Source organism: Miscanthus floridulus, chromosome 13, assembly GCF_019320115.1.
Source record: "Miscanthus floridulus cultivar M001 chromosome 13, ASM1932011v1, whole genome shotgun sequence".
Taxonomy (NCBI): Eukaryota; Viridiplantae; Streptophyta; class Magnoliopsida; order Poales; family Poaceae; genus Miscanthus; species Miscanthus floridulus.
The window spans coordinates 24,381,713-24,393,194 of NC_089592.1; the positions used below are offsets into that span (position 1 = coordinate 24,381,713).

The 11,482-nt window shown below is 46.2% G+C and overlaps 1 protein-coding gene across 1 annotated transcript; it reads left to right on the plus strand.

The window, feature by feature from the left end:
- Window positions 1-3,875: 3,875 nt before the first annotated feature.
- Window positions 3,876-7,286, plus strand: LOC136499599 (probable carboxylesterase 18). The gene is made up of 2 exons (XM_066495199.1): window positions 3,876-4,931; window positions 6,900-7,286. The coding sequence occupies exons 1-2, from the start codon at window positions 3,876-3,878 to the stop codon at window positions 7,284-7,286; spliced, it is 1,443 nt and encodes a 480-aa protein (XP_066351296.1).
- Window positions 7,287-11,482: the final 4,196 nt, after the last annotated feature.

Genomic DNA, 11,482 nt, shown 5'->3' on the forward strand with positions numbered 1-11,482 from the left:
CAAGGTTTTCATCCCCGATCTGGACAAAGTCGTGATGCATGGCAACAGTATCAAGTTTGATCCAGAAGTGCTCAAGATGCTCGATGAGAAGTGCGAACGTGAGCTCGCTGCCAGGAAGGATGACGGCACAACAACGGTAAGATAACAAGCTTTACTTCTAATTAGTTAATTCTTGCAAGGAAAATAACAGCAACAATGTCTCTACTAATGAAGAACACAGCAACGTTCTAAAGCTTCCAATATCTAATTAGTAGCTTTTTCTCTCTACAATGCAGCAAGTGTAGTCTCAGCTTCATCTAGCAAGGATGGTGGGCACAGGATAGAAGTTGGCAGGCGCCCTTGTCTTTCTAATGTCTCCTTTTTCATGTGAGGGATCTTGAAGTTGTTGTTGCCTTTCTTCTTCATTGCTTCTATTAAAACAGTTTGTAGTGTTACAAAGATGCGGTTTGCTTTACGTGGACAATACTCCATGATTGCCTACAAAAATCAGTGATGAAATTAGTTGTTGGAATGATGAAAAATGTGTGAACAATTTGATCAATCATGTGTGAACACTACCTGTTGCACAGCTGGAACTAGGTCTTGAATAGTTTTTGCATTCTTTTTGTATTGAATTGCTCGAAAAAACCCCAAGTCCAAAATGTTGAAATCAGGAGAATTTGGTGGTTGAGAAATGAGCCGAATATCAAAACCATCTCTCTTTGCATGCTCACAAAACAATGGATCATCCAACTTTAAATGTGAAGGTGCATTGTCTTGTTGAATGAAAATAGGATTGCCCACATCTTCTCTTGGCCACTTGGCTCTAATAGCCGGAAAGACTTGGTTAATCATGAATTCTCTAATGACATCTCTTGTGATACTTGTAATGGGCTTCATAACCATATCTCCACGGACACGGCCGGTTATTGCATTACTTCTTTGAGCCGGTTCATAAGTGACAAGAGGAAAACATCCAATTCTACCATAAAAAATGCACTCCCCATCTCTAGTACAGGCTCAATCGAAAAGCAAGGAAGCAAGGAAGCAAACTTACCGATGCCATTATCATCCTCCAGTACAGGCTCGTTGAGGTCTAACCCAACGTTGCCTTCTTCAGCTTCCAGTACAGGCACGTTTAGATCGAAGGTAGCAAGTGAGCTAGCCATTTGTGCGGGTGTTTTGTTTGTGCTTGTTAATTTGCAGCCGGCCGGGCGTATAAATATGAACAGGAACCCAATCGTCGTCGCAGCCGAGCGTCCAGCGAAAACAAGGAAAACTTGGCGCGGCAAAACATCCAGAGAGCGCGCAGCTAGGCGTCCAGCGCGCGTTCAACGAAACGCAAAAAAACAAAGCACGCCATCGACGGAAAAACGAAAAAAAACACGCCCAGGCACCAGCGTGCACGTCCCGCACAGTGCCATGCAAACACATGTAAAACAAAAACAAGCAAAAAATACGACGCAGTAGGGGATCGAACCTGCACCGCGATGGTCCCCGCGCCCACCACGCTGGCCTAGCCAGTCCGCCGTTGGTTTGTTTCTCATATGAAACTTACCGCAATTGCAATTAATAGGGGTAGACAGGGAAAACTTACCCCTAATTAATGACTCCTGGTATGCACAATCATGTCCTAAACGACTTCTAATACTAGTACGGAGGGAGTATATATATATATATATATAGTTTCATACATTTTAGTGTGTTATTTATGTATAACGCTCGAACGAACCATATATGTATATGTGGATGTATATTAGTAGCGTAAAATTCATATACGAAAAGCTAATTAAAACAAAAAAGAATTGAATTGAGAAGAAACCATAAAAGGAAAAGGAAAGAAATGGAAAAAAGAACCTTTAGTATCGGTTGACCGGGACTAAACATGCCAGCTCCAGGACAAGGTCTGGGGGCACATTTAATTCCTGTTGATAATAGCAACCGAGACTAAAGGTCCACTTTCAGTCCCGGTTCTCAGAACCAGAATTAAAGGGAGGTCTTTAGTCCCGAATTCGTAAGCTCGGTTGGGAAACCGGGATTACAGGGGTTACCTAAGCGGGACTGATGCTCAGTCCTGCACTAGTGTATTTTTCTACTGCATCAATCCTTCTTCCCGGCAATACTATATATTTCCACAGCAACGCGCGAGACATCTATCTAGTATGTTTAAAATGTGTCTCAGGGCACCTTATTTGGAATACAGAAATTTCACACAAATTGTACATGAGTTCCACGTAAATTAGTTCATTTTCATAAGAAAAATGTTGGAAATAGAAAAAAATTCCTTCTTTCCAAAGGACGCCTTATAATCTAAAATAATATTGAAGTGCTTTGAAAATTTTGAGCCCAAAACCCCGCTTTGGAAAAATGTTGGAATTGAGGTGTTATATATGTTTCTCTAATCGTATAAGAATTGAAATCATAGAGTAAAAAAGATTAGAGGGCCTCTGGTGGCACCTCACGTAAAACAGAGGAACTTGATTGATGTTTCTATTTCTTTTAAAAAATTGAAGAACAAGTCGTTGAACACTCAAAGCAACAAGTTATAGCCATTGCAAATGCTGATGTGCCTACATATACACCACACGTATTTATAAATACATTTGCATTCTATAGAAATCCTAACACAACCAACTCATCTCCAAGCAAGGTCGGGCGATCTGACCAGACACTTCATATGGTACGTCGTAAGTCTCATAATTTAAATTTCCTTTATGTACACAATCAAGTATTGGATGTGAAATTTATTTGTTTGTTTCACACTAAAAAACCCGGCAGTAGATATTGGTAAAATAAACACATAGCACATTTTCCCATGGATCCAAACTATATAATTGAGAGAACGATTGGAATACCAAAAATTTAGCCCACACTACCCAGTTAGTAAAAAAGTTGACATATCAGTTGCTTGGTGTGTTCTTCACAACTTCATACGCCTACACAATGGAGATATGTTGTGGCCAAATAATTCTAGTGTAAAGATTGATCAAGAGAGATTGTTGACATTCTCACTAAAAAATGCAACATTTAGAGAGCAAAAGTAAATTTATGGTGTCATATCAATATAATTGAACAAACAAGATCTCATATTACAAGACATATATATGTACTTACGGTTTAATTTCCTATTTATACTAGGCTATGTGTTGAGTTTTTTAATAGAGTTTTAATATGTCAAAGGGCAAATAATTTAGAGTAAGAGTGAGTCCGTGGGTGCGTACACAGGGAACGGAGAATGGGGACAGGGCATTGGTTCCCTATCCCGTCCCCCAGAACCCTATGAGGACTATTTTTTTTTTCCATTTCATTCCCCGTGGAGACGGGGAATCGCGGATCGGTCCTGTTGCCATCTCTAGGAGGAGCGCACCACGGCCGAGAGCCGCCGGGCGAACAGAAAAAACAGTCCCGCTGCCCGTCCCCATGGGCCATGCAACTTCCGACGGCGATAGGACCAGCCGGAGCGAACAATTTCCCGTCCGCCACGCGCCACCTTCGCTTTCTGAACGATGATGAATCTCTGTTCCGGACGAGGTCTCGGTGCCGATATGATGCCAACGCTGGACTGGAGTCGTTAGCGGTTCGGTTGTTAGTTGTTGGACGAGGTATCCGTGCCGAGGCCGTGTCGGCGTCTCCGTGGCTGCACCGCTCCATGGTCTTCGTTCCAGCGTACCACTCTCTGCTCTTGGACCACCAGCTCAACCTCATCCGATCTCAACCTCATTGGACATCTCAAGCAACCGTTCCCTTCCCTATACGGGCCAGTGATACCAACCGATCTCCGGCGCGCGCGACACCACGCGTTCGCATTGTGGCTCCTGCTGGCTCCTGCAGTATTTATATATACACGCGGTGCACACACCCGACGGGACACTCCTCATTCCTATGCAAAGCAAGAAATGGGCTGCTCCACCTCCAGATACAGGACCCCCCGCCTCACGCCGTCCCTGACGTGGAAGGTGCGCGTCATGCTAGCCGCCCTCCCGGTAGCATACCGCCTGCACGGCTGTATCCGGCGTACCGTTGAGTTCTTCGACGATCTTCTCATGAAGACGGGCGCCACGCCCAGCTCGGATGCCTCGGAAGTCCGATCCGCCGACATCACAGTTGACGCCTCCCGCGGCCTCTGGATACGCGTGTTCAGCCCCTCGGCGGCGGCGATCGCTGACGACGACGCTCCGCTCCCCGTCTTTGTCTACTTCCACGGCGGCGGGTTTGTGTACTGCTCCCCGTCGTCTCGCCCCTACGACACCTTCTGCCGCCGTCTCTGTCACGAGATCCGGGCGGTCATCGTGTCCGTGAACTATCGCCACGCTCCCCAGCATCGTTTTCCGACAGCATATGACGCTGGCGTCGCCGCGCTCCGCTACCTCGACGAGACCCCCCTGCCGCTGCCGACCGACCTCGAACCGGTCCCCGCCGTCGACTTCTGTAGTTGCTTCCTCGTGGGCGATAGCTCGGGGGCCAACATGGTCCACCACGTCGCCCAGCGTTGGGCATCCATGTCGGCGACGTTACCTCCCGTGCGCCTTTGCCCGTCCGGTGCCATCCTGATACAGCCGTTCTTCGGCGGGGAGGAGCGGACGGAGGCCGAGCTGACCTTGGACAAGGCCTGCCGCACATTGTCAGTGGCTCGAGCGGATCACTTCTGGAGGGAGTTCTTGCCCGAGGGAGCCACCCGAGACCACCCGGCGGCGCGCGTGTGCGGGGAGGGCGTTGAGCTGGCGGACACGTTCCCACCGGCCATGGTGGTGAGCGGCGGGTTCGACCTGCTCAAGGACTGGCATGCCAAGTACGTGGAGACGCTACGTGGGAAGGGGGAGCTGGTCAGGGTGGTCGACTACCCGGACGCCGTCCATGGCTTCTACGTGTTCCCGGAGCTCGCTGATTCCGGCAAGCTTGTCGATGAGATGAAGCTGTTCGTCGATTATCATAGGTCTAATAAGGCCTCTCTGGTTTAGACTAGATGCATATGTTGGACCATATGCTTATTGCATGAAGATTACCTGGAGTGTGGAGTCCACTGAAATTCATGCACATGCATCATATCATGCATGCACTACCAGTAACGTTCGCCCTCTCGCTGTTGTGTTCCGCATACCGTACACTGGTCGAATAAAAATCACCCATTGCTGTAAAGTGTAAGGGGCCATTTGAATCCTTCTATTTTGAGAAATTAAAATCTACTTAATAAACTAGGCTATTTGGCTTAAAATTTGATATTCCACCACTTTCCAAAGTTCACATATAAACCTATCTCAAATTTATAGGGTTTGAGATAGAAATTAATTCTATACATCACCATGCTATGTTTCTAATTTGCAACTTATAACACGCTTTTCAACTCACTCTTCTACGGTAGAAATGCAACACATAGGTATCTCTCTCGTATAGCTAACAATAATATACAAATATAATCCATATACAATAATATTAGCTTAATTAATATATGTCTAAATTATAATTACTAAAATGAATTCAATTCCAAGGATCCAAATAGGACCTAAGTGTAATTAAATAAATCAAATAAGGTACTGCATGCTCGAAAAAAGTACCGTATTACATGGAAAGTGACCTCTGGATGTGGCTCCTTAGTGAAAAGTGTTATCGGGACGTGCTTGGGTCGAAAGTGCTTTCTGAACGTGTCAGCATGTCTAGTTAGGTCCCTCGCAGATCAGCTTCGCTGTTTTTTTTTTGAAAAAAATAGTTTTATGAGCAGCTTTCTCGCTGAAGAAGTTGAGCTGTTTTGAAAAAACTGTTTGCTAGACATTCCTTTTAAAGTACATTCCTTTTAAACTAGACATTTTTATATCAAAAGTTTGCTGGTATGAGTGTTATTATTAGTACGAAACTGCTTTAAAATATCATGATTGCAAAGTAGCTTTGTTAATACTGCAAACTATAAGCATGGACAGTCTTAAAACAATTCTTGTTAAGAGTAGGGGCATGTCATATATAGTTTACATCTTATGTCAGGTGATGCTAAGTTGTGGGTGTTTTAAGTTTAACTATGATATTTAAAGATATTACCAAGTTTCTTCTATATTTTCCTTCTTACTTGATGCCAATGAACTTGTATACTACTACAGGATTTCTATTGCGCAGCGTTTCACTTTGAAGCTCCGAGGCGGGCGGCCTAGTTGCCCGCCTCAGTTATTCGAGGCTGGGCAACCGAGCCAGCAACCGCCTTGGTTAATCCTTAACCGAGGCTGTCGCTGTAAAGAAACCGCCACGGTTCATGTGGATTAACCGAGACGGTTACCCTAACGAAACCACCTTGGTTAATCCATTAACCGAGGCGTTTGGTCTAAAGCAACCATCTCGTTTAACAGACGATTAAACGAGGTGGTTTCCTTATAGTGCCCTCCTCGGTTAAGTCTAGGCTATAAATACAGCCTCACCCACCCTTCTTCCCCACGGCTTCTCCATTTTTTCGAGTTTTGACCTCAAAACCCTAAAAATTGTCATTTTCTAGGGGGAGAGTTTTGCCCTTAGATTTGGTGAGTGGGGGGGCACCGCAAGAGGTTTATTCTCGCTCTCAAACCCTCAATCCTCTCTCTTTTCCATGATTTGGGCGCTTTTTATCAAGATATAGATCTAGATCTATTTGGAGGAGAGAGAAATCATCAGATCTAGAGCTACCCGGCTGTCTTTTTTTCGTACTGCTCTCCTTGTATGCGCCATTTTCGTTGTTTGTGTGTGCAAGGTGTTCGCGGTCATGGACAGGGAATGAATGTACAAGACATCAAGGCTGCATCCAGCTTTCCTAGATCATGTGACAAAGTTTATTGCCACTGCGAAAAGGCATCGTCTGAGTCTGAAGCGAGAACTCACCATCTGTCCGTGTAAGTGCTGCAAGAACCTTCTTGCCCAACGGAGATGACACGGTGAAATCTCACTTGATCTGGTATGGTTTCATCAAGGATGACACCATCTGGAAGTTTCATGGGGAAGTAGAGGATCCGAGTGCCGGTGCATCTGGAGGAGGGAACTCGTCAACATCGACGGTGAATGCTGAACAACAAACATCATCAGCAGCGGCCGGCGGGCACGACAATGCTGCTACTGGCGACAATGCAGGTCGTGATTATATCATGATGGATGATCTGCTCCAAGACACGGCTGACGATGATGATGGGGATGGCGGTGAGCCAGTGAGGGATACCAAGACTGTAGACCTTTTTGAGTCAATCGCTAACCATCTTGACCATGATGATGTTCTGTTTGGGAGCCTGAGGTGGCTGGAGAATTTCAGAGAGATAAAGCAGGCGGCAATTGATCCCCTCTATAAGGACTGTCCGAAGCACTAGACGGCGCTACGTTTTAACCTCTAGATGCTGACGCTGAAGGCTCGCCATGGCTGGTCTAACACTAGTTTCAATGACCTGTTACATATCCTTGCTGACACATACCTAGAGGGTAACAAGGTGCCCGCCAGTACCTACCTAGCGAAGAAGCTGATCCGGCCAGTGTATCCTGTATTGGGGCAAGTATGAGAACTTATAGAGCTGTCCACACTGTGGCGCGAGTCGGTACAAGAGGAATGCTAGTTGTCGCGTGGATGCGGACGACGAGAGAGGGCTGAAGAAGAAGAAGACTGCCAAGAAGAGTACCACGAAGAAGCAGATCCCATCTCTTGAGGACAAGGAAGAAGAGGGTTACACATAGAGGAAAAGTCCGGCCCTATCGATGTGGTACCTGCCCATGATCGATCACCTGCGTGCTATATTCGGGAACCCCGAGGATGCCAAGCTGATGTCTTGGCATGCATCTGATGAGCGCACGAAGGACAATGGCAAGCTACGGCACCCTTCCGATGGCAAGTAGTGGAAGCGTTTCAACGCCAAGTTCTGGAAGTTTGGCGACGAGGCGAGGAACGTCAGGTTCATGCTGAGTACCGATGGGATGAATCCGTTCGGTGACCTCAACAGCTCACACAGCACTTGGCCGATCATCCTCACCATCTAAAACCTACCTCCCTGGCTATATCAAAAGCTAGGAAATGATATAGATGTGTTCTTGGAGCCGCTCATGGTGGACATGAAGATACTATGGGAAGATGGGGCCAAGATGATGGATGCATCCCTGAAGAAGGAGTTCACTCTAAAAGCCATAATCTTTGTCACCATCACCGATTACCCTGGTCTTTTTTCACTGTCGGGGCAGATCAAAGGTAAGTCTGGTTGTGTAGTTTGCATTGACGGTACCTGCTACACTTACCTTAGTGCATCCAAGAAGATGGTGTACATGAGGCATAGGCGATTCCTCGTCAAAAAGCACAGGTATTGGGCAACTATGATGAATAAGTACTTCGACAACCAGGACGAGCCTGAAACGGATGAGCCGAAAAGGACAAGGTACGGGCAAAAGGTGTTTGACATGGTGAAGGGGATAGACGTTGAGTTTTTGAAGAAGAAGAAAGAGGAAGATGGAACCACGACAAGGAAGAGGAAGCGGGATAAGATGGAGGAACCACCTGTCGCCCCCATTCTTTTCAAGAAGCAGTCATGTTTCTTCAGGTACCTGTTGTACTAGAAGGAGCTAGATACATCCCATGCCACCGACTGCATGCACCTAGAGAAGAATGTCTTCAAAAGCACCATTGGCGTACTGCTAGACATCAAGACTAAGACGAAGGATGGTTTGAAGTCATGTATGGATCTTGTCAACCAGGACATTAGGTCCGAAATTCACCAGACACCGGCGATGCAGAGCGGGAAAGTCGACCTTCCGGGCGTGAGCTACAACCTGATGAGAGATGAGAAGAGGGTCATGTGCCAGTGGCTTAGGGGTGTCAAGGTACTGACCAGTTTCTCTTCCAACATCAAGAGCCTAGTCTCAATGAAGGACCTCACACTAACTAGCTTCAACGCACATGACTGCAACATCATGCTCACGGTGTTCCTTCCAATTGTTATCAGGGCTATCGGTCCAGAGTACGTGAAGATCATCATCACACGCATGTCCTACTTCTTCAACTGCATCACGTAGAAGGTCATCGATGAAGCTGAGCTACCTGGCCTAAAACAGTTCATCACGGAGACCCTTTGCCAGCTCGAGATGTGCTTCCCACCATCTTTCTTTGATATTATGCGACACCTGTTGATGTGCATGGTTGATCAGATATAGGAACTAGGCCCCGTGTACCTACACCAGATGTGGACTTACGAGCGGTTCATGTTGACCCTCAATAGATATGTCCTTAACCGTGCCTACCCGGAGGGCTCTATGATTGAGGCATACACAACCGAGAAGGCCATTAACTGCTGCACTAGGTACATCCAGGATGGAAGGGCGACTGGCCTGCCCATCCCTCAGCATGAAGGCAGAACCTCGGGAATGGGTTGCACGAGGAGGAAAGTATGCACCGATGTATAGTATGAAACGGTGCAAGAAGCTCATCACAACGTCCTCAATCAGCTAGTGGTTATGGAACCATATGTTGAAAAGCACATGGAGGAGATCCACGCCGCTCATGACGGACAACGCACGGAGGGATGGGTCCAGAAATAGCACAAGATCAATTTCACGACGTGGATCAAAGAGCTACAGGACATACCCCGTGGAGAGTCCGATGAAGCGAGGCTTGCGTCCAGCCCATCCACCCAAATCACCATGTGGCAAGGGTATGACATCATTGGATACAGGTTCCACACAAAGGAGAGGGACAAGAAGAATGCGGCATAGAACAGTGGTGTTCGATATGAGGGCATCGACGAGTCAACGGGGTAGACCAAGACATACTTTGGGCAAATTGAAGAGATATGGGAACTTGACTATGGCGGTGACCTACAGTTAGCTATCTTCTGGTGCCAGTGGGTCAAACCAAAGGGGGTTGTCGTGGATGACTTTGGGCTCACCACCATGGAGCTCCAAAGTGTCAGCTACAAAGATGATCAGTGGGTACTAGCAAGCCACTACGCATAAGTAGCCTACTGGCCGATGCCCAAAGATAGCAAAAAACACATGGTTGTGTCTAGAAAGCAGAGGATTGTGGGAGCTGATGGAGTCTAGAGCCCCGAAGAATACAACTACGCTGAGCTCTCGCTCTTTACCGATCATCCATAGAAGATCAAGTTGGTGAGACCCCACGTCAACAAGACCAAGATGATGCCCTGGTTCTACCCTGACGGTGAGAAGAAGACCGTCATGGGAACACTTGCAGCAAAATATGTAATAATGTAGTCACTTATTGATTAACAAGAACTTTTATGTAACTGATTATTATTGTAATGGAATCATATATAAATATGACTGTGAGATATAATAATTTGTACGTGTTAAGTGTTTGATTTTTAAAAATAATTTGATATTTATTGAAAGGAATGAAACAAGTATTTCATTAACAAGTCCTACTGATGGGACAAGGGGTTGTTCCTGATCTTTTGGTGAGTGGATAAACTCGATTTGGGGTGGATTCGACGTTGTCTGTTCGACTACAACGGCCACATGGTTGCTGCGCCTTAGCAACAGGTACACTGACTCCGATTGTGATGTTCTTGCCATGCCAAGAACACCATGAACCTGCAAGCAACCGAGAACAAGCAAGAACAAGATGAACAAGCAAATAACTCATGGATTTAAGCCAAAGGCTGAATTTGAATCACAAGTTAGGGTCTTAAAACAAGCAAATCGGGTGGTCTAGCCGACACACGCGTTTACAAGGAAGAAGAAGCAGCTATCTTGCATCTAAACAAAACCCACCCTCATTCTGATGGCTGTTGGTTCTATTTATAAGGAGGAGAGCACAAGGGGGAGTGGGAAACCCTAATCTAGGCGTCCTTCAATGGGCTCTAGTCAGTACAAGGCCCAGGCCCAAGCTGTAGGTCTATGCATCCTTTTGCTTGCTGCGCACAACTTCGGTAGATTATGATAGTGGGGTTGGACCCATCTGAAAAAGGACGATGAGCTCTTTCCAACAAGTCAAAAACTAGCTTCATTGGATCTCGTATCAAGGAGTTATGGTATTGTTGATGGAGTGTTTCCTGTTGTCTCGAGATGAGCTGAGCGCCCCATTAATGATGATTCCCACTTGTTTGGCTGCTCCATCCTCATCATGGGGTCTAAACATGAGGCAATGGGGTCTTGACCAACATTCCTAAGAATAAGACAATCATCACCATGATTTAGTAGCATCCAATTCTGAGACGAGTTTGTATGAACAACGAGGAACGACTTTACCTGATAATTAAGTTGTCGTGCTCAAGCTCTTGTCATCGGACCTTGTTGTGTAGCAGGTGTGGTTGTATCAATGGAAGGGATGTCCTCATCATCCTCCCCTTCTTGCACTTGAGTCATCCTCGACTCTAGTTCATCCTCTTCTCCCAAATATGGCTTCAAATCTGCAATGTTAAATGTGGGGCTAACCCCAAAAGCTACAGGTAGCTCAAGTTTGTACGCATTATCATTAATCCTTTCTAACACTTTAAAAGGACCATCGGCTCTAGGCAGCAACTTAGACTTTCACAAATCAGGGAACCTATCTTTTCTCAAATGGAGCCAAACT

Coding starts and splice junctions, on each gene's coding strand:
- LOC136499599 (XM_066495199.1), top strand. CDS start 3,876: ATGGGCTGCTCCACCTCCAGATACAGGACCCCCCGCCTCACGCCGTCC. Junction 4,932..6,899: donor GGTCTAATAAGGCCTCTCTG/GTTTAGACTAGA, acceptor GGTTTCATCAAG/GATGACACCATCTGGAAGTT.